Source organism: Salvelinus alpinus, chromosome 23 (assembly GCF_045679555.1).
Source record: "Salvelinus alpinus chromosome 23, SLU_Salpinus.1, whole genome shotgun sequence".
Lineage (NCBI taxonomy): Eukaryota > Metazoa > Chordata > Actinopteri > Salmoniformes > Salmonidae > Salvelinus > Salvelinus alpinus.
The window spans coordinates 4,664,462-4,687,615 of NC_092108.1; the positions used below are offsets into that span (position 1 = coordinate 4,664,462).

Here is a 23,154-nt window from a genome sequence, read left to right on the forward strand (position 1 = left end):
CTGTCATCTTATGAAGTTGTTTCTTGGTTAGTGGCTATATATATCTTTATTTAGTCGAATTAGTGATAGCTACTGATGCAGGAAAAAAATGGTGGAGAAAAAAAGTTGTCTTTTGCTAACGTGGTTAGCTAATAGATTAACATATTGTGTCTTCCCTGTAAAACATTTTAAAAATCAGAAATGATGGCTGGATTCACAAGAAGTGTATCTTTCATCTGGTGTCTTGGACTTGTGATTTAATGATATTTAGATGCTAGTATTTACTTGTGACGCTATGCTAGGCTATGCTAGTCAGCTTTTTTACTGTGGGGGGTGCTCCCGGATCCGGGATGAGTACCAAGTAAAAGTTAATGTATTTCTGATTGGACTTCAGGGTTTCCTGACGTAGTTCTGATTGGACTTCAGGGTTTCCTGATGTAGTTCTGATTGGACTTCAGGGTTTCCTGACGTAGTTCTGATTGGACTTCAGGGTTTCCTGACGTAGTTCTGATTGGACTTCAGGGTTTCCTGACGTAGTTCTGATTGGACTTCAGGGTTTCCTGACGTAGTTCTGATTGGACTTCAGGGTTTCCTGACGTAGTTCTGATTGGACTTCAGGGTTTCCTGGCATAGTTCTGATTGGACTTCAGGGTTTCCTGACGTAGTTCTGATTGGACTTCAGGGTTTCCTGACGTGGTTCTGATTGGACTTCAGGGTTTCCTGAAGGATCCATAATATAGAAGCCTGGGATCCATAATATAGAAGCCTGGGATCCATAATATAGAAGCCTGGGATCCATAATATAGAAGCCTGGGATCCATAATATAGAAGCCTGGGATCCATAATATAGAGGCCTGGGATCCATAATATAGAGGCCTGGGATCCATAATATAGAGGCCTGGGATCCATAATATAGAGGCCTGGGATCCATAATATAGAGGCCTGGGATCCATAATATAGAAGCCTGGGATCCATAATATAGAAGCCTGGGATCCATAATATAGAAGCCTGGGATCCATAATATAGAGGCCTGGGATCCATAATATAGAGGCCTGGGATCCATAATATAGAGGCCTGGGATCCATAATATAGAGGCCTGGGATCCATATTATAGAGGCCTGGGATCCATAAGAGTAAGAGTTGATCACTGACTTCATATCTGTACTGTACACGACACAATACATTTCTATGTGAGCTGTACTGCTCTGTAACATAACTCGTCCACTTCCTCCCTTCTATATACACACACACTCACACTCTGTAATGTAGCCCTCAGCCACCCACTCATCTCGTAAGGCCCCAGTAAGACCTCAGCAGCACATGCAGTACCACGTGGTCTGGCCGGTGCAGCGTGGTCTGGCCGGTGCAGCGTGGTCTGGCCGGTGCGGCGCGGTCTGGCCGGTGCAGCGCGGTCTGGCCGGTGCAGCGCGGTCTGGCCGGTGCAGGGCGGTCTGGCCGGTGCGGCGTGGTCTGGCCGGTGCGGCGTGGTCTGGCCGGTGCGGCGTGGTCTGGCCGGTGCGGCGTGGTCTGGCCGGTGCGGCGTGGTCTGGCCGGTGCGGCGGGGTCTGGCCGGTGCGGCGGGGTCTGGCCGGTGCGGCGTGGTCTGGCCGGTGCAGCGTGGTCTGGTCGGTGCAGCGTGGTCTGGCCGGCGCAGCACCACAAATACACCCCTACTTTTTAAAATATATTTTTTTCTATTTGTCTGGCTACTCCGTGTGCTTGTGGAAAACACTGCTACTGGTTCCTCTCTAGGTTTCTTCCTAGGTTCCTGCCTTTCTAGGGAGTTTTTCCTAGCCGCCCACCGTGCTTCTACATCTGCGTTGCTTGCTGTTTTAGGCTGGGTTTCTGTATAAGCACTTTGTGACATCAGCTGATGTAAATAAAAAAAAAAGGGCTTTATCAGGGATCCTTGGGACGTTCATATCCCGTTTTGAAGTTTAAATTTGAAGACGCTATAATTCGAATCATTTCAGTTTATAGGACAAAACAAGCAAGTATAGTGTAGATAACCATTGTACCATCTAAACCGCTGTGAAATATATATTTTCTATAACCAAAAATAGTGGGGGGGGTTTTCAGCTGTTTTGAAGCTGAAACTGAAATTCAGTCGAAGTATGATCAGCAGGACAACACAGGACCATATACTAGTGGGCGAGAGAGGGAGATTTCCCTGTGGGAGTGAGAGAGAGCCCCTAACCTAAATGATTCACACAGTTTTTCCCCCCCTACGCTGCACTGTATTTCTCTACATGTCACAGTAATGCCACTTTCAACAGTCACGGAAACTTCCACGGTAAACCATGTAGCAATGCATACAAAGTGGTATCGGCCTATGAGCTTCCGTTTTTTTTTTTTACCACTTTTACAGAATACAATACCCTCTTCTCTCCCACTGTTATTTTTCATGGTTTGTAATTGTCGGACACCAGGAAGTTTGAATACAATACAATTGAAATTATGTTTCATTTTGTAGGCGAAGTGTTGGGCAGTCAACTGGGCAGTTTACAGTCAACTGACCTGTGCCTTTTTTAAGCCGCTTGGAAAATTCCAGAAAATTATGTCATGGCTTCTGATAGGCTAATTGATCTAATTTGAGAATTGTCGATGTTCTCTTCCTGTGCATTACAGGAGCATGATTAGCCCGTAGCTAGTCACACGACCTAACGTAACATATCATAACATGTAGTGTTAATGTTCTCTTACGTGTCTTCTGTTGCAGGTGCATGATGAGCGTGCTGGGCCGTAGCTCTCGTAGCTAGTCACACGGTGGGTGGAAGGGACTCCGTCCGCACCACCAGCACACTGCACCATGGCCAAACCCGGGACAGACAGAGATGGAGCCATGGTGGACAAACCCACGGGGAAGAAGGTACGCTTATACGCACAGCATATATATTCTTCACACGCCCGGCACGATCTGGTCTAGAAACAAAACCCTAGCTTATCTTTATCTCCTACGTCACGTATGTCTTAGCCCCTAACCCCCCTGGGAACAATATATGGTATTAAGTTTCTGGGTTAGCAAGTAGTCTATGGTCAGATCTACAAGATAGTAAGCCGAGCATGTGAGCGGATTATAGGGTTGTTTCTGACGACAACAACAACAAAAGTTGGCAGACCAAGAGTCGTCTGTTCTTTAGACCAATCAAAAAAAAAAAAATGTAACTTGTATTTTTCCATATAGCCACACACCCTATGTGTTAATAAATCAACTATATGTTGGCTACTGAGCTTGTCTGATGCTTTAAGCACTGATATTACAAATGAAGACACAGGTTGTCACGTAAATAGATTGGTGTTGGTTAAATGGTGATTTATTTTTATTTTTTATGAATGGAGCTAATTTGGAACGGCAGTTTTAATTTCATTTTTTAAATTCTCGCCGGAGCGGTGCTCAAGCACCGCTCCCTGAGCGATAAGTGGGATTTCCTACCCCCTACAGCTCTGCTCAAATACTCTGATATTTATCCAGACGAGTTCCTCTGCTCAAATACTCTGATATTTATCCAGACGAGTTCCTCTGCTCAAATACTCTGATATTTATCCAGACGAGTTCCTCTGCTCAAATACTCTGATATTTATCCAGACGAGTTCCTCTGCTCAAATACTCTGATATTTATCCAGACGAGTTCCTCTGCTCAAATACTCTGATATTTATCCAGACGAGTTCCTCTGCTCAAATACTCTGATATTTATCCAGACGAGTTCCTCTGCTCAAATACTCTGATATTTATCCAGACGAGTTCCTCTGCTCAAATACTCTGATATTTATCCAGACGAGTTCCTCTGCTCAAATACTCTGATATTTATCCAGACGAGTTCCTCTGCTCAAATACTCTGATATTTATCCAGACGAGTTCCTCTGCTCAAATACTCTGATATTTATCCAGACGAGTTCCTCTGCTCAAATACTCTGATATTTATCCAGACGAGTTCCTCTGCTCAAATACTCTGATATGAAGATATCAGTGGAACTCCTCAGGATTAATAAAGGATAACTGTATCAACTCCACACTACAACGGGAACTACTCTTTTAACTAAGCCACTGAAATTCAATTGTACTGCAGAAATCAGCATTTTCAAAACTATCAATAAAGCTGCGTTTTTATATCAAAAGTTTTTTTTGCTTCAATAGAGTGATATGGGACGGGCAACTAGTTTTTCATCACACAAATTTAATGCTAATCATTCGGCAGAAAAAAGCTTTGTGTTCATTAGATGACAACAGAAGTGCAACGCTATTTGGCTGGCAGCCACACAAGTTTATTTTTTATTTAAACCTTTATTTAACTAGGCAAGTCAGTTAAGAACAAATTCTTATTTTCAATGATGGCCTACCCCGGCCAAACCCAGACACTGGGTTAACATCCTTGTCAGCTCGGGGATTCGATCTTGCAACCTTTTGGTTACTAGTCCAACGCTCTAACCACTAGGCTACCTGCCGCCCCAAGTAAAGTAAATAAGCTTACAATGAAAGAGCAAGTCATTGTTTTTGCGTAAACGATGCATGGCCATCAGATTTCTTATGTTTACCATTATATTCTAGATAGAATGTAGCCAGCTACATTTCCTAATGTTTTTCTTGACGTTAATCTAAATCTACTGGAGAAAAGCAACCGTTGCCTCTGAGAGTGCCGTTCCTGAATGTGTCTGAGGACGATAGCAAAGATTTCTCATCCGAGTGGAGATGTGTAACTGAAGCACAACATTTGTCTGAAGCCGAGCAGAAATTTACAATAAGAACAGATCTAACACTTTAGATCTCCGTTAGATATTTAGATTTTTGTTCAGGGGTTTTTATTTTATTTTTCTGCATGGGGGGGGGAACAGAGTTCTGCGTTAACGTAACCCCTGTTACAATTCATTCCTCCTCCCCTTTTTTTTTTCCAGAGCAAAGATAAGATTTCCCTGTTCACCAAGACTCCGAAGCTTGACCGCAGTGAGTTTCTGGGGGGGAAGGAAGGGAAACCACCCAAGTCTTCCATGAAACGCAAACTGTCCTTCACCGTGAGCCCCCCTCGCAGCAAGGAGAGAGAATCAGACACAGGTACCAACGTCTCACATGGCTTTTTCACAATTGTGTGTGTGTGTGTGTGTGTGTGTGTGCGGTGTGTGAGATAATGATGGGGTATATTTTTGGGTATTTTTAATATACTTTTGTACTTTATTTGGATACAACAAATAGTGTCTTATAAAGCCCATGTGGGCTGGGCATCCATGTAGATGCATGATACTATAATGATACTATAATGATACTATAATGATACTATAATGCAATCTATCATGTGCTGTACCTTCATAAATAACAGTGTATATCTAGTATAATAGTATATATCTAGTATATATCTAGTATAATAGTATATATCTAGTATAATAGTATATATCTAGTGTATATCTAGTATAATAGTATATATCTAGTGTATATCTAGTATAATAGTATATATCTAGTATAATAGTATATATCTAGTGTATATCTAGTATAATAGTATATATCTAGTATAATAGTATATATCTAGTGTATATCTAGTATAATAGTATATATCTAGTATAATAGTATATATCTAGTGTAATAGTATATATCTAGTATAATAGTATATATCTAGTATAATAGTGTATATCTAGTATAATGTATATATCTAGTATAATAGTATATATCTAGTATAATAGTGTATATCTAGTATAATGGTATATATCTAGTATAATAGTATATATCTAGTTAATAGTATATATCTAGTATAATAGTATATATCTAGTATAATGGTATATATCTAGTATAATGGTATATATCTAGTATAATGGTATATATCTAGTATAATGGTATATATCTAGTATAATGGTATATATCTAGTATAATAGTATATATCTAGTATATATCTAGTATAATGGTATATATCTAGTATAATAGTATATATCTAGTATAATAGTATATATCTAGTATAATGGTATATATCTAGTATAATGGTATATATCTAGTATAATGGTATATATCTAGTATAATAGTATATATCTAGTATAATAGTATATATCTAGTATATATCTAGTATAATAGTATATATCTAGTATAAGAGTGTATAATAGTATATCTAGTATAAGAGTGTATATCTAGTATATATCTAGTATAAGAGTGTATACCCCCCAAGTTTTCTGAACAAAATTTGTATTTTATTTTATTGTTGTACATAAGACTGTAACAACACCAAGAGATCAGCTCAAAGTGATTAAAAAATATATTTTGGAAATCTGTTCCAAAGTATTCCCACGCGTAATAGAGATATAATTTTTTTTGATCGTATACAAATTCAAGCTAGTTTTGAAATGTATTATGCTTTAGTCAAAATATTTGATCCGTTTGTGCTTCTTGCGGTCAAATTGCAGTCGACTAATTATTTGTAATTCTGTTCCGGCCCCTTGACCAACCGGTCAAGAGAAATTCGGCCCACGGCTGGATCTTGTTGATGATCCATATAATAGTATATTTATAGTATAATAGTATATTTATAGTATATTAATAGTATATATCTAGTAGAATAGTATATCTAGTATAATAGTATATATATAGTATAATCTAGTATACTTAGATTGGAGTCAACTTGTTTTTCAACCACTCCACAAATTTCTTGTTAACAAACTATAGTTTTGGCAAGTCGGTTAGGACATCTACTTTGCATGTGCATGACAGAACAAATTTTTACAACAATTGTTCACAGACAGATTATTTCACTTATAATTCACTGTATCACAATTCCAGTGGGTCAGAAGTTTACAATACAATAAGTTGACTGTGCCTTTAAACAGCTTGGAAAATTCCAGAAAATTATGTCATGGCTTCTGATAGGCTAATTGACATGATTTGAGTCAATTGGAGATGTACCTGTGGATGTATTTCAAGGCCTACCTTGAAACTCAGTGCCTCTTTGCTTGACATCATGGGAAAATCAAAAGAAATCAGCCAAGACCTCAGGAAAAAAATTATAGACCTCCACATGTCTGGTTCATCCTTGGGAGCAATTTCCAAACGCCTGAAGGTACCACGTTCATCTGTACAAACAATAGTACGCAAGTATAAACACCATGGGAACACGCAGCCTTCATACCACTCAGGAAGGAGATGCATTCTGTCTCCTAGAGATGAACGTAATTTGGTGCGAAATGTGCAACTCAATCCCAGAACAACAGCAATGGACCTTGTGAAGATGCTGGAGGAAACGGGTACAAAAGTATCTATATCCACAGTAAAACGAGTCCTATATCGACATAACCTGAAAGACCGCTCAGCAAGGAAGAAGCCACTGCTCCAAAACCGCCATAAAAAAAAGCCAGACTACGGTTTGCAACTGCACATGGGGACAAAGATCGTACTTTTTTGAGAAATGTCCTCTGGTCTGATGAAACAAAAATAGAACTGTTTGACCATAATGACCATCGTTATGTTAGGAGGATAAAGGGGGAGGCTTGCAAGCCAAAGAACACCATCCCAACCGTGAAGCACGGGGGTGGCAGCATCATGTTGTAGGGGTGCGTTGCTGCAGGAGGGACTGGTGCACTTCACAAAATAGATGGCATCATGAGGCAGGAAAATGTGGATATATTGAAGCAACATCTCAAGACATCAGTCAGGAAGTTAAAGCTTGGTCGCAAATGGGTCTTCCAAATGGACAATGACCCCAAGCATACTTCCAAAGTTGTGGCAAAATGGCTTAAGGACAACAAAGTCAAGGTATTAGTGGCCATCACAAAGCCCTGACCTCAATCCTATAGAAAATGTGTGGGCAGAACTGAAAAAGCGTTTGCGAGCAAGGAGGCCTACAGACCTGACTCAGTTACACCAGCTCTGTCAGGAGGAATGGGCCAAAATTCACCCAACTTGTTGTGGGAAGCTTGTGGAAGGCTACCCGAAACGTTTGACCCAAGTTAAACAATTTAAAGGCAATGCTACCAAATACTAATTGAGTGTATGTAAACTTCTGACCCACTGGGAATGTGATGAAATAAATAAAAGCTGAAATAAATTATTCTCTCTACTATTATTCTGACATTTCACATTCTTAAAATAAAGTGGTGATCCTACCTGACCTAAAACGGGGAATTTTTACTAGGATTAAATGTCAGGAATTGTGAAAAACAAAGTTTTTAAATGCATTTGGTTAAGATGTACAGTGGGGCAAAAAAGTATTTAGTCAGCCACCAATTGTGCAAGTTCTCCCACTTAAAAAGATGAGAGAGGCCTGTAATTTTCATCATAGGTACACTTCAACTATGACAGACAAAATGAGAAGAAAAAAATACAGAAAATCACATTGTAGGATTTTTTATGCAAATTATGGTGGAAAATAAGTATTTGTACTTATTTGTATGTATGTAAACTTCCGACTTCAACTGTATGTTAACATGTTCACAGTAACGTTAAGTAAACAACATCTGTACTGGTCTGGTCTGATACGTGGTACATTGTTCATAGTAACGTTAAGTAAACAACACGATCTGAACGTTTTATAAAGTCGTTGGTTACTCTAACTAAGTAGCTCGTGACAGGAGCGTCTGCTAAATGACTGAAATAGTTTAATGCTGCAGTCAGAGATTCTGGGGGGGGGGGGGTTGCCTTGTTTTTCTACACCACCAACATATTCAGCATCTTGTTTTCACTTCAACTCAAATCTGGAACAGCCAGAGAGAGTCTAGATGTACTGAGGCAATAGTAGCCTGAGCTCATTGCCGGTAAAACTAATATATAACTAAGCCTTCGTCTGGTGTAATGACCTGATACTTTCTGTGTTGAGCTTCCCTGTAACCAGTCACACACACACACACACACACACACACACACACACACACACACATAGTCCCCTGTATCCAACCAACCCATGGTTTTGGATATTGAAACCCCCTTATTGCAACTTTCCCAACAACACACACAGTGCTGCTTTTTCATTTGAAGTCTATAAACAGTCATTTTCAGTCAGATCCTGTATATGAAACAGGGTTGAAACTAGAGGTTGAATCTGTAATTACGATCAAGGACCCTGGGTATGGTGGCCTAAACAGGACACACTGTTTAGACTCCTTCACACACAACCGTTACTCCGTCTCCTCCGCGTTTTAGCTCTGAATAAATGTTCAACTGAATGTTCTCCCATAATCCCATGGAGTAGGCCCCTGGTTGAATGTTCTCCCATAATCCCATGGAGTAGGCCCCTGGTTGAATGTTCTCCCATAATCCCATGGAGTAGGCCCCCGGTTGAATGTTCTCCCATAATCCCATGGAGTAGGCCCCTGGTTGAATGTTCTCCCATAATCCCATGGAGTAGGCCCCTGGTTGAATGTTCTCCCATAATCCCATGGAGTAGGCCCCTGGTTGTACTCTCTTTTTAAATTTAGCTCCGATGAAATGTATTTGAGAAATTATCCTAGATCAGGTTTCATTGTTTGAATGGTAAGATGCCAACCTTTTGGGTAGTGAAGGAAAGCAACCGCCCACTCCGCCCTGGATCTTTACTGTCTCTTGTAATGAATAATTACAAACAATACATAACTCTTGAGTAGAAGTTTGAGTTGCTCTGTGACAATTTCTAATTGTGTTAAAGGATAAAGGTTAAAGTCTTTTTGTTAAATCGAAAGTCAAATCCTGGCTTCTGGTTCAAGCTGACGTGATGAAGTGCATTTTGGAAAAATATTCAGACCCCTTGACTTTATCCGCATTTTGTTACGTTACATCCTTATTCTAAAATGTATTACATAATTTTTTCCCCCCTCATCAATCTACACACAATACAGCATAATGAATCTTGGTTTCATCAGACCAGAGAATCTTGTTTCTCATGGTCTGAGAGTCCTTTAGGTGCCGTTTGGCAAACTCCAAGCGGGCTGTCATGTTCCTTTTACTGAGGAGTGACTTCCGTCTGGCCACTCTACCATAAAGACCTGATTGGTAGAGTGCTGCAGAGATGGTTGTCCTTCTGGAAGGTTCTCCCATCTCCACTGAGGAACTCTTGACCATCAAGTTTTTGGTCACCTCCCTGACTAAGGCCCTTCTCCCCCGTTTGCTTAGTTTGGCCGGGCGGGCGAACTTCTTCCATTTAAGAATGATGGTGGCCACTGTGTTCTTGGGGACCTCTAAATGCTGCAGACATGTTTTGATACCCTTTACCCAGATCTGTGCCTCGACACAATCCTGTCTCTGAGCTCTACGGACAATTCCTATGACCTCATGGCTTGGTTTCAAATTAAATATTATTTGTCACATGCGCCGAATACAACAGTGAATTGCTTACTTTAAAGCCCTTAACCAACAATGCAGTTTTAAGAAAAAAAGATAACAAAAAATAAATAAAAGTAACAAGTTATTCAAGAGCGGCAGTAAAATAACAATAGCGAGGCTATATACAGGGGGCACCGGTTAATCGAGGAAATTGAGGTAATATGTACATGTAGGTAGAGGTATTAAAGTGACTATGCATAGATGATAACAACAGAGTAGCAGCAGTGTAAAAGGGGGGGGGGGGGGGGGCAATGCAAATAGTCTGGGTAGCCATTTGATTAGATGTTCAGGAGTCTTATGTCTTGGAGGTAGAAGCTGTTTAGAAGCCTCTTGGACCTAGACTTGGCACTCCGGTACCGCTTGCCGTGCGGTAGCAGAGAGAACAGTCTATGACTAGGGTGGCTGGAGTCTTTGATTATTTTTTTTTCGGTCCTTCCTCTGACACCTTGTGGTGGTATAGAGGTCCTGGATGGCAGGAACCAGTGATGTACTGGGCCGTACGCACTACCCTCTGTAGTGCCTTGCAGTCAGAGGCCTTGCAGTGGTCTATACCAGTCAGGGTGCTCTCGATGGTGCAGCTGTAGAACCTTTTGAAGATCTGAGGAACCATGACAAATCTTTTCAGTCTCCTGAGGGGGAATAGCTTTTGTCGTGCCCTCTTCACAACTGTCTTGGTGTGCTTGGACCATTCTAGTTTGTTGGTGATGTGGACACCAAGGAACTTGAAGCTCTCAAACTGCTCCACTGCAGCCCCGTTGATGAGAATGGGGGCGTGCTCGGGTCCTCCTTTTCCTGTAGTCCACAATCATCTCCATTGTCTTGATCACGTTGGGGGAGAGGTTGTTGTCCTGGCACCACACGGCCAGGTCTCTGACCTCCTCCCTATAGGCTGTCTCGTCGTTGTCGGTGATCATGTTGTGTCATCTGCAAACTTAATGATGGTGTTGGAGTCGTGCCTGGCCGCGCAGTCATGAGTGAACAGGGAGTACAGGAGGAGACTGAGCACTCACCCCTGAGGGGCCCCTGAGTTGAGGATCAGCGTGGCAGATGTGTTGTTACCTACCCTTACCACCTGGGGGCGGCCCGTCAGGAAGTCCAGGATCCAGTTGCAGAGGGAGGTGTTTAGTCCCAGGATCCTTAGCTTAGTGATGAGCTTTGAGGGCACTATGGTGTTGAACTCTGAGCTGTAGTCAATGAATAGCATTCTCACGTAGGTGTTCCTTTTGTCCAGGTGGGAAAGGGCAGTGTGGAGTGCAATAGAGATTGCATCATCTGTGGATCTGTTGGGGCGGTATGCAAATTGGAGTGGGTCTAGGGTTTCTGGGATAATGGTGTTGATGTGAGCCATGACCAGCCTTTCAAAGCACTTCATGGCTACGGACGTGAGTGCTACGGGTCTGTAGTCATTTAGGCAGGTTGCCTTTCGTGTTCTTGGGCACAGGGACAATAGGGGTCTGCTTGAAACATGTTGGTATTACAGACTCAATCAGGGACATGTTGAAAATGTCAGTGAAGACACCTGCCAGTTGGTCAGCACATGCCCGGGGTTTCTAGGTCACATCTTGGCGTGAGAGTTTGAATTGAACAGCCTACAACAGAGGAGCTAGTTGTGTGCTTTTGGGTAGTGAAGGAAAGCAACAGCCCCACTCCACCCTGGATCTTCACAGTCTCTTGTAATGACTCATGTGTGAGATGTGTGAATGAGCGTGTGAGAGAGAGAGGCGTGCATTAATGCGTTGCTTTCCCCCTGCTCTCTCTCTTCTCTCCCTCCCTCCTCATCTCCCCTTCTCTTCCCTCCCTCTCTCTTCCCTCCCTCCCTCTTACCTCCCCACCGCCCCGTGTCTCTGCTCCCCCCTGCTCTCTCTCTCCTCTCCCTCCCTCCCTCATCTCCCCTTCTCTTCCCTCCCTCCCTCTCTCTTCCCCCCCTCCCCACGGCTCCGTGTCTCTGCTTTCCCCCTGCTCTCTCTCTCCTCTCCCTCCCTCCCTCATCTCCCCTTCTCTTCCCTCCCTCCCTCTCTCTTCCCCCCCCCTCCCCACCGTTCCGTGTCTCTGCTTTCCCCCTGCTCTCTCCCTCCCTCCCTCCTTATCTCCCCTTCTCTTCTCTCCCACCCCCTCCCCACCGCCCCGTGTCTCTGCTTTGCCCAGTAGATGAGTCAGACCCAGGCCAGTCCACTGAGTCCTGGGAAGAGTCTGAGGGGAGGTTAGTGACTCCCTGCAGGATGTGTTCAGCAGGTAACTGGTCACTGCAGCCTGGGTCCTCGAGTCTACGCTACGCTACGCTACGCTACGCTATGCTATGATGTTAAAACACACGCACACACACACACACACGCATACATGTGTTGTGTGTGTGTGTGTGTGTGTGTGTGTGTAGGTGTCTTGTCGTAGTAACTGCAGCAACTCCATGTCATGTACCCAACACTCTCTGCCGTGCTGTAAACACACACACATGGAGTGGTCTTATAGTTTCCCTTGCATGCTACTATGCTGTCTTCCTACCCTGTTATGCTAGTCTAATCCCCATCTTCCAGCCCTGTTATGCTAGTCTAATCCCAGTCTTCCTACCCTGTTATGCTAGTCTAATCCCCTTCTTCCTACCCTGTTATGTTAGTCTAATCCCGTTTTCCTACCCTGTTATGTTAGTCTAATCCCCGTCTTCCTACCCTGTTATGTTAGTCTAATCCCCATCTTCCAGCCCTGTTATGTTAGTCTAATCCCCGTCTTCCTACCCTGTTATGCTAGTCTAATCCCCGTCTTCCTACCCTGTTATGTTAGTCTAATCCCCATCCTCCTACCCTGTTATGCTAGTCTAATCCCAGTCTTCCTACCCTGTTATGCTAGTCTAATCCCCATCTTCCTACCCTGTTATGTTAGTCTAATCCCCGTCTTCCTACCCTGTTATGTTAGTCTAATCCGCGTCTTCCTACCCTTTTATGTTAGTCTAATCCCGGTCTTCCTACCCTGTTATGTTAGTCTAATCCCAGTCTTCCTATCCTGTTATGATAGTCTAATCCCCATCTTCCTATCCTGTTATGTTAGTCTAATCCCCGTCTTCCTACCCTGTTATGCTAGTCTAATCCCCGTCTTCCAGCCCTGTTATGCTAGTCTAATCCCCGTCTTCCTACCCTGTTATGCTAGTCTAATCCCCGTCTTCCAGCCCTGTTATGCTAGTCTAATCCCCGTCTTCCTACCCTGTTATGCTAGTCTAATCCCCGTCTTCCTACCCTGTTATGCTAGTCTAATCCCCGTCTTCCAGCCCTGTTATGTTAGTCTAATCCCCGTCTTCCAGCCCTGTTATGCTAGTCTAATCCCCGTCTTCCAGCCCTGTTATGCTAGTCTAATCCCCGTCTTCCTACCCTGTTATGTTAGTCTAATCCGCGTCTTCCTACCCTGTTATGTTAGTCTAATCCCCGTCTTCCAGCCCTGTTATGTTAGTCTAATCCGCGTCTTCCTATCCTGTTATGTTAGTCTAATCCCCGTCTCCCTCTCCTGTTAGTCTAAGCCCCATCTCCCTCTCCTGTTAGTCTAATCCCCGTCTTCCTATCATGTTAGTCTAATCCCCGTCTTCCTATCCTGTTAGTCTAATCCCCGTCTCCCTCTCCTGTTAGTCTAATCCCCGTCTCCCTCTCCTGTTAGTCTAATCCCCGTCTCCCTCTCCTGTTAGTCTACTCCCCGTTAGTCTAATCCCCATCTCCCTCTCCTGTTAGTCTAATCCCCGTCTTCCTATCCTGTTAGTCTAATCCCCATCTCCCTCTCCTGTTAGTCTAATTCCTTTTTCCTATCCTGTTATGTTAGTCTAATCCCCGTCTCCCTCTCCTGTTAGTCTAATCCCCATCTTCCTATCCTGTTATGTTAGTCTAATCCCCGTCTCCCTCTCCTGTTAGTCTAATCCCGTCGTCCTATCCTGTTAGTCTAATCCCGGTCGTCCTATCCTGTTAGTCTAATCCCCGTCGTCCTATCCTGTTATTCTAATCCCCGTTGTCCTATCCTGTTAGTCTAATCCCCGTCGTACTATCCTGTTAGTCTAATCACCGTCGTCCTATCCTGTTATGTTAGTCTAATCCCCGTCTCCCTATCCTGTTATGTTAGTCTAATCCCCATCTCCCTCTCCTGTTAGTCTAATCCCCGTCTCCCTCTCCTGTTAGTCTAATCCCCGTCTCCCTCTCCTGTTAGTCTACTCCCCGTTAGTCTAATCCCCATCTCCCTCTCCTGTTAGTCTAATCCCCGTCTTCCTATCCTGTTAGTCTAATCCCCATCTCCCTCTCCTGTTAGTCTAATCCCCGTCTTCCTATCCTGTTATGTTAGTCTAATCCCCGTCTCCCTCTCCTGTTAGTCTAATCCCCATCTTCCTATCCTGTTATGTTAGTCTAATCCCCATCTTCCTATCCTGTTATGTTAGTCTAATCCCCGTCTCCCTCTCCTGTTAGTCTAATCCCTTTTTCCTATCCTGTTATGTTAGTCTAATCCCCGTCTCCCTCTCCTGTTAGTCTAATCCCCATCTTCCTATCCTGTTATGTTAGTCTAATCCCCGTCTCCCTCTCCTGTTAGTCTAATCCCGTCGTCCTATCCTGTTAGTCTAATCCCGGTCGTCCTATCCTGTTAGTCTAATCCCCGTCGTCCTATCCTGTTATTCTAATCCCCGTTGTCCTATCCTGTTAGTCTAATCCCCGTCGTACTATCCTGTTAGTCTAATCACCGTCGTCCTATCCTGTTATGTTAGTCTAATCCCCGTCTCCCTATCCTGTTATGTTAGTCTAATCCCCATCTCCCTCTCCTGTTAGTCTAATCCCCGTCTTCCTATCATTTTAGTCTAATCCCCGTCTTCCTATCCTGTTAGTCTAATCCCCGTCTCCCTCTCCTGTTAGTCTAATCCCCGTCTCCCTCTCCTGTTAGTCTAATCCCCGTCTCCCTCTCCTGTTAGTCTACTCCCCGTTAGTCTAATCCCCATCTCCCTCTCCTGTTAGTCTAATCCCCGTCTTCCTATCCTGTTAGTCTAATCCCCATCTCCCTCTCCTGTTAGTCTAATCCCCGTCTTCCTATCCTGTTATGTTAGTCTAATCCCCGTCTCCCTCTCCTGTTAGTCTAATCCCCATCTTCCTATCCTGTTATGTTAGTCTAATCCCCGTCTCCCTCTCCTGTTAGTCTAATTCCTTTTTCCTATCCTGTTATGTTAGTCTAATCCCCGTCTCCCTCTCCTGTTAGTCTAATCCCCATCTTCCTATCCTGTTATGTTAGTCTAATCCCCGTCTCCCTCTCCTGTTAGTCTAATCCCGTCGTCCTATCCTGTTAGTCTAATCCCGGTCGTCCTATCCTGTTAGTCTAATCCCCGTCGTCCTATCCTGTTATTCTAATCCCCGTTGTCCTATCCTGTTAGTCTAATCCCCGTCGTACTATCCTGTTAGTCTAATCACCGTCGTCCTATCCTGTTATGTTAGTCTAATCCCCGTCTCCCTATCCTGTTATGTTAGTCTAATCCCCATCTCCCTCTCCTGTTAGTCTAATCCCCGTCTCCCTCTCCTGTTAGTCTAATCCCCGTCTCCCTCTCCTGTTAGTCTACTCCCCGTTAGTCTAATCCCCATCTCCCTCTCCTGTTAGTCTAATCCCCGTCTTCCTATCCTGTTAGTCTAATCCCCATCTCCCTCTCCTGTTAGTCTAATCCCCGTCTTCCTATCCTGTTATGTTAGTCTAATCCCCGTCTCCCTCTCCTGTTAGTCTAATCCCCATCTTCCTATCCTGTTATGTTAGTCTAATCCCCATCTTCCTATCCTGTTATGTTAGTCTAATCCCCGTCTCCCTCTCCTGTTAGTCTAATCCCTTTTTCCTATCCTGTTATGTTAGTCTAATCCCCGTCTCCCTCTCCTGTTAGTCTAATCCCCATCTTCCTATCCTGTTATGTTAGTCTAATCCCCGTCTCCCTCTCCTGTTAGTCTAATCCCGTCGTCCTATCCTGTTAGTCTAATCCCGGTCGTCCTATCCTGTTAGTCTAATCCCCGTCGTCCTATCCTGTTATTCTAATCCCCGTTGTCCTATCCTGTTAGTCTAATCCCCGTCGTACTATCCTGTTAGTCTAATCACCGTCGTCCTATCCTGTTATGTTAGTCTAATCCCCGTCTCCCTATCCTGTTATGTTAGTCTAATCCCCATCTCCCTCTCCTGTTAGTCTAATCCCCGTCTTCCTATCATGTTAGTCTAATCCCCGTCTTCCTATCCTGTTAGTCTAATCCCCGTCTCCCTCTCCTGTTAGTCTAATCCCCGTCTCCCTCTCCTGTTATGTTAGTCTAATCCCCGTCTCCCTCTCCTGTTAGTCTACTCCCCATCTCCCTCTCCTGTTAGTCTAATCCCCATCTTCCTATCCTGTTAGTCTAATCCCCATCTCCCTCTCCTGTTAGTCTAATCCCCGTCTTCCTATCCTGTTATGTTAGTCTAATCCCCATCTCCCTCTCCTGTTAGTCTAATCCCCGTCTTCCTATCCTGTTATGTTAGTCTAATCCCCATCTCCCTCTCCTGTTAGTCTAATCCCCGTCTTCCTATCCTGTTATGTTAGTCTAATCCCCGTCTTCCTATCCTGTTGTGTTACACTCTAAACACTGTCTGCCTGCTCTCTAGAGCTCGCTAGCCAGCTCACCTCACGCATGTCTGTATGTCGGCTTGATGGTGTTATGAGTGATGCGTTGGTTATACCAACCGTACACATTGTGCTGGCCCCCCTTTAAGGACGCCGTGCTCGCTAACCGCTTTCTTTGCGTGGCGTGATCGAGAGATGCGGTGCCAAAGATGGGAGGGCACTTCATCACCTTATTGCATTACCCTTGTTGTTGATAATCTTTGCTGTATCCCAAATGGCATAGTGTACTCTTTTTGACTAGGGTCCATAGAGACTATGCTATATAGGGAATAAGATGCATTTTGGGATTCACAACTTGCTGATATGGCAAAATTGTGAATTGAGAAATGTGTGTGTATTTTTTTTTCTTTTCGGTTTCTAAGTCTAACCCTGTTTCCTGTCCTACCTCTGTTCATAGATAAAGATGGGCCGGATAAGAAGAAAGTCAAGAAGGAGTCTGGGGGGAGTAAGAAGGCCCCGGTTAATCTTCTGTTTGGTTACCCGCTGTCTGAACGCAAACAGATGGCCTTACTGATGCAAATGACTGCCATGGACAACAGCCCAGGTTAGTCAGAATACAGTCATGCCCTGTCTCCCTCTCCCTCTCATAACCTCTTAGAGATGGTTAATATATTAATCAGGATTTAGAGTCATAATGATAAACAACAGCCTTGTTGATAACGGACCTCCCGGTACAACAGCCATGTTGATAACGGACCGCCCGGTACAACAGCCATGTTGATAACGGACCGCCCGGTACAACAGCCATGTTGATAACGGACCGCCCGGTACAACAGCCTTGTTGATAACGGACCTCCCGGTACAACAGCCATGTTGATAACGGACCTCCCGGTACAACAGCCTTGTTGATAACGGACCTCCCGGTACAACAGCCTTGTTGATAACGGACCTCCCGGTACAACATGGCTGTTGATAACGGACCTCCCGGTACAACAGCCTTGTTGATAACGGACCTCCCGGTACAACAGCCTTGTTGATAACGGACCGCCCGGTTATCAGAAAAAACAAGACTTAAAAAATAAAAATCACTTTCTCTGAGTTATTTCTCTCTCCCCTCCCTCTCCTCCTCAGACTCGACCCCTAGCCACCCGTCCCAGGCCCTCCCCGTGCAGAAGAAGCTCCCCAGCAGTACGGCCTCCAGGGCGAGGGACAAGGTGAACAAGAGGAACGAGCGTGGCGAAACGCCGCTACACATGGCCGCCATACGAGGGGACGCCAAGCATGTCAAGGAGATCATCAGCCTGGGAGCTGATGTCAACGTCAAAGACTTTGCAGGTAAAGGAACACCTGGCCACACGTTATAAACTAGAAAGACTTTGCAGGTAAAGGAACACCTGGCCACACGTTATAAACTAGAAAGACTTTGCAGGTAAAGGAACACCTGGCCACACGTTATAAACTAGAAAGACTTTGCAGGTAAAGGAACACCTGACCACACGTTATAAACTAGAAAGACTTTGCAGGTAAAGAAACACCTGACCCCACATTATAAACTAGAAAGGCTTTGCAGGTAAAGGAACACCTGACCACACGTTATAAACTAGAAAGACTTTGCAGGTAAAGAAACACCTGACCCCACATTATAAACTAGAAAGGCTTTGCAGGTAAAGGAACACCTGACCACACGTTATAAACTAGAAAGACTTTGCAGGTAAAGAAACACCTGGCCACACTTTATAAACTAGAAAGGCTTTGCAGGTAAAGGAACACCTGACCACACGTTATAAACTAGAAAGACTTTGCAGGTAAAGAAACACCTGACCACACGTTATAAACTAGAAAGACTTTGCAGGTAAAGGAACACCTGACCACACGTTATAAACTAGAAAGACTTTGCAGGTAAAGAAACACCTGACCACACGTTATAAACTAGAAAGACTTTGCAGGTAAAGGAACACCTGACCACACGTTATAAACTAGAAAGACTTTGCAGGTAAAGAAACACCTGACCACACGTTATAAACTAGAAAGACTTTGCAGGTAAAGGAACACCTGACCACACGTTATAAACTAGAAAGACTTTGCAGGTAAAGGAACACCTGACCACACGTTATAAACTAGAAAGGCTTTGCAGGTAAAGAAACACCTGGCCACACTTTATAAACTAGAAAGACTTTGCAGGTAAAGGAACACCTGACCACACGTTATAAACTAGAAAGACTTTGCAGGTAAAGGAACACCTGACCACACGTTATAAACTAGAAAGACTTTGCAGGTAAAGAAACACCTGACCACACGTTATAAACTAGAAAGACTTTGCAGGTAAAGGAACACCTGACCACACGTTATAAACTAGAAAGACTTTGCAGGTAAAGGAACACCTGACCACACGTTATAAACTAGAAAGGCTTTGCAGGTAAAGAAACACCTGGCCACACGTTATAAACTAGAAAGACTTTGCAGGTAAAGAAACACCTGACCACACGTTATAAACTAGAAAGACTTTGCAGGTAAAGGAACACCTGACCACACGTTATAAACTAGAAAGGCTTTGCAGGTAAAGAAACACCTGACCACACGTTATAAACTAGAAAGACTTTGCAGGTAAAGGAACACCTGACCACACGTTATAAACTAGAAAGACTTTGCAGGTAAAGAAACACCTGACCACACTTTATAAACTAGAAAGGCTTTGCAGGTAAAGAAACACCTGACCACACGTTATAAACTAGAAAGACTTTGCAGGTAAAGGAACACCTGACCACACGTTATAAACTAGAAAGACTTTGCAGGTAAAGGAACACCTGACCACACGTTATAAACTAGAAAGGCTTTGCAGGTAAAGAAACACCTGACCACACGTTATAAACTAGAAAGGCTTTGCAGGTAAAGAAACACCTGACCACACGTTATAAACTAGAAAGACTTTGCAGGTAAAGAAACACCTGACCACACGTTATAAACTAGAAAGACTTTGCAGGTAAAGGAACACCTGGCCACACGTTATAAACTAGAAAGACTTTGCAGGTAAAGGAACACCTGACCACACGTTATAAACTAGAAAGACTTTGCAGGTAAAGGAACACCTGGCCACACGTTATAAACTAGAAAGACTTTGCAGGTAAAGGAACACCTGACCACACGTTATAAACTAGAAAGACTTTGCAGGTAAAGGAACACCTGACCACACGTTATAAACTAGAAAGACTTTGCAGGTAAAGGAACACCTGGCCACACGTTATAAACTAGAAAGACTTTGCAGGTAAAGGAACACCTGGCCACACGTTATAAACTAGAAAGACTTTGCAGGTAAAGGAACACCTGACCACACGTTATAAACTAGAAAGACTTTGCAGGTAAAGGAACACCTGGCCACACGTTATAAACTAGAAAGGCTTTGCAGGTAAAGGAACACCTGACCACACGTTATAAACTAGAAAGACTTTGCAGGTAAAGGAACACCTGGCCACACGTTATAAACTAGAAAGACTTTGCAGGTAAAGGAACACCTGGCCACACGTTATAAACTAGAAAGACTTTGCAGGTAAAGGAACACCTGGCCACACGTTATAAACTAGAAAGACTTTGCAGGTAAAGGAACACCTGGCCACACGTTATAAACTAGAAAGGCTTTGCAGGTAAAGGAACACCTGACCACACGTTATAAACTAGAAAGACTTTGCAGGTAAAGGAACACCTGGCCACACGTTATAAACTAGAAAGACTTTGCAGGTAAAGGAACACCTGACCCCACGTTATAAACTAGAAAGGCTTTGCAGGTAAAGGAACACCTGACCACACGTTATAAACTAGAAAGACTTTGCAGGTAAAGGAACACCTGACCCCACGTTATAAACTAGAAAGGCTTTGCAGGTAAAGGAACACCTGACCACACGTTATAAACTAGAAAGACTTTGCAGGTAAAGGAACACCTGACCCCACATTATAAACTAGAAAGGTCAGAGTAACTTTTTTAAAGATGTACACACACATTTTAGTCATTTACCAGGCACTCTTATCCAATGTGGCTTGCTTATAACACCTAAACCCACACACACATTTCACATCCAATTTTGTCACATGAGCTGAATACGACACCTTACTGTGGAATGCTTACTTACAAGCCGTAACCAACAGTGCATTTCAAGAAAAATAATTTAAATAAATATTTAAATGAATAAATCAAAAAAATAACAAGAAATTGACGTAACAATAACGAGGCTAAATGCAGGGGGTACCTGTACCGAGTCAGTGTGCGGGGGATCATTTACCCAGAATGCCTTGCTCTAATGCCTAAACCCACATTCTCACTCCTCTCCCTGTGGACCCATAAGGCTGCAACTCGTTAGGCGCTGACCCATTCCAGTTTCCCCTTCAAAAAGACAATTTCTTCCTTCCGTCAGGCTGGACCCCTCTTCACGAGGCATGTAACCTCGGTTACTACGACGTGGCCAAGGTTCTGATCGCGGCCGGCGCTGAAGTCAACACCCAGGGTCTGGACGATGACACGCCGCTCCACGATGCCTCCAGTAGTGGACATACAGACGTAGGTTGACCTTCCTGACCTGACCTCCCTGACCTACCTACATGTACCACCGCTGGTTCTCTTAACATGGGAGTACTGCTTAGATTGAAACTTACATCACCTTTTATTGACTTTATTCAGGAATTATCTGGTATCCTTGAGCTCTTGGAGATCGATCAACATTTTTTTAATTTTTTTAAATCACACTGACATAAATATTCACAAAGACGAACAAGCTGGACCTTGAGAGAGGGAGAACTAATCACTTGTTCTATCCCCCTTCATATAGATTGTGAAGCTGCTGCTGAGACATGGAGGCAATGCGTTCCAGGCCAACAAGCGAGGGGAGCGGCCCGTGGACATCGCTGATTCCCACGAGCTAGAGCTCCTCCTAAAGGGAGTGGTGCCCCTCTCAGACCCAGAGGATAGCTCCTCAGGTAGGGTGTCCTGTAGAGGATAGCTCCTCGGGTAGGGTGTCCTGTAGAGGATAGCTCCTCGGGTAGGGTGTCCTGTAGAGGATAGTTCCTCGGGTAGGGTGTCCTGTAGAGGTTAGCTCCTCGGGTAGGGTGTCCTGTAGAGGATAGCTCCTCGGGTAGGGTGTCCTGTAGAGGTTAGCTCCTCGGGTAGGGTGTCCTGTAGAGGATAGCTCCTCGGGTAGGGTGTCCTGTAGAGGTTAGCTCCTCGGGTAGGGTGTCCTGTAGAGGATAGCTCCTCGGGTAGGGTGTCCTGTAGAGGATAGCTCCTCGGGTAGGGTGTCCTGTAGAGGATAGCTCCTCGGGTAGGGTGTCCAGTAGAGGATAGCTCCTCGGGTAGGGTGTCCTGTAGAGGATAGCTCCTCGGGTAGGGTGTCCTGTAGAGGATAGCTCCTCGGGTAGGGTGTCCAGTAGAGGTTAGCTCCTCGGGTAGGGTGTCCTGTAGAGGATTGCTCCTCGGGTAGGGTGTCCTGTAGAGGTTAGCTCCTCGGGTAGGGTGTCCTGTAGAGGATTGCTCCTCGGGTAGGGTGTCCAGTAGAGGATTGCTCCTCGGGTAGGGTGTCCTGTAGAGGTTAGCTCCTCGGGTAGGGTGTCCTGTAGAGGATTGCTCCTCGGGTAGGGTGTCCTGTAGAGGATTGCTCCTCGGGTAGGGTGTCCTGTAGAGGATAGCTCCTCGGGTAGGGTGTCCTGTAGAGGATAGCTCCTCGGGTAGGGTGTCCTGTAGAGGATAGCTCCTCGGGTAGGGTGTCCTGTAGAGGATTGCTTCTCGGGTAGGGTGTCCTGTAGAGCAGGTATTCCCAAACAGGGGTACGCCAAATAAAAAATGTGACTTCCCACGAGCCGGGTTGTGACAAAATCCCACACTCATTCTTATGTTTATAAATGTATTGTGTGTGTGTGGCAGGCTTACAATGATGTCAAAAAACAACATTTGAAAGTGCGCTGACACTGGTGCTAGAGTGGGTACAGCTGGAGTGCGCTGACCCTGGTGCTAGAGGGGGTACAGCTGGAGTGCGCTGACCCTGGTGCTAGAGGGGGTACAGCTGGAGTGCGCTGACCCTGGTGCTAGAGGGGGTACAGCTGGAGTGCGCTGACCCTGGTGCTAGAGGGGGTACAGCTGGAGTGCGCTGACCCTGGTGCTAGAGGGAGTACAACTGGAGTGCGCTGACCCTGGTTCTAGAGGGGGTACAGCTGGAGGTTGAATGTTTGAAGGGGTACGGGACTATAACAGGCTTGGGAACCACTAGTATAAAGGATAGCCCTGCTTCACACTTTTAACGCGTGTAGCTTGTTATTGTCGGTCAATCATGGCCGCACTACCATCAGAGGCTGCATCCATGTGTAGCAAGTGAAGTG

General features: G+C 44.4%; 1 protein-coding gene across 2 annotated transcripts in view; it reads left to right on the forward strand.

Annotated features, from left to right (window-relative positions):
- Positions 1 to 23,154, forward strand: part of ankrd12 (ankyrin repeat domain 12) — a 143,853-nt gene that overhangs the window by 103,235 nt on the left and 17,464 nt on the right. Inside the window, exons 2-8 of one of the 2 annotated variants that reach the window (XM_071360720.1) lie at positions 2,699 to 2,848; positions 4,871 to 5,027; positions 12,384 to 12,467; positions 17,258 to 17,404; positions 17,932 to 18,135; positions 21,204 to 21,346; positions 21,615 to 21,762. In XM_071360720.1, the coding sequence (XP_071216821.1) occupies positions 2,789 to 2,848; positions 4,871 to 5,027; positions 12,384 to 12,467; positions 17,258 to 17,404; positions 17,932 to 18,135; positions 21,204 to 21,346; positions 21,615 to 21,762 (943 nt within the window). In that variant the 5' untranslated portion in view covers positions 2,699 to 2,788. The remainder of the gene's footprint in view (positions 1 to 2,698; positions 2,849 to 4,870; positions 5,028 to 12,383; positions 12,468 to 17,257; positions 17,405 to 17,931; positions 18,136 to 21,203; positions 21,347 to 21,614; positions 21,763 to 23,154) is intronic. The other variant, XM_071360721.1, reaches the window with a different exon arrangement.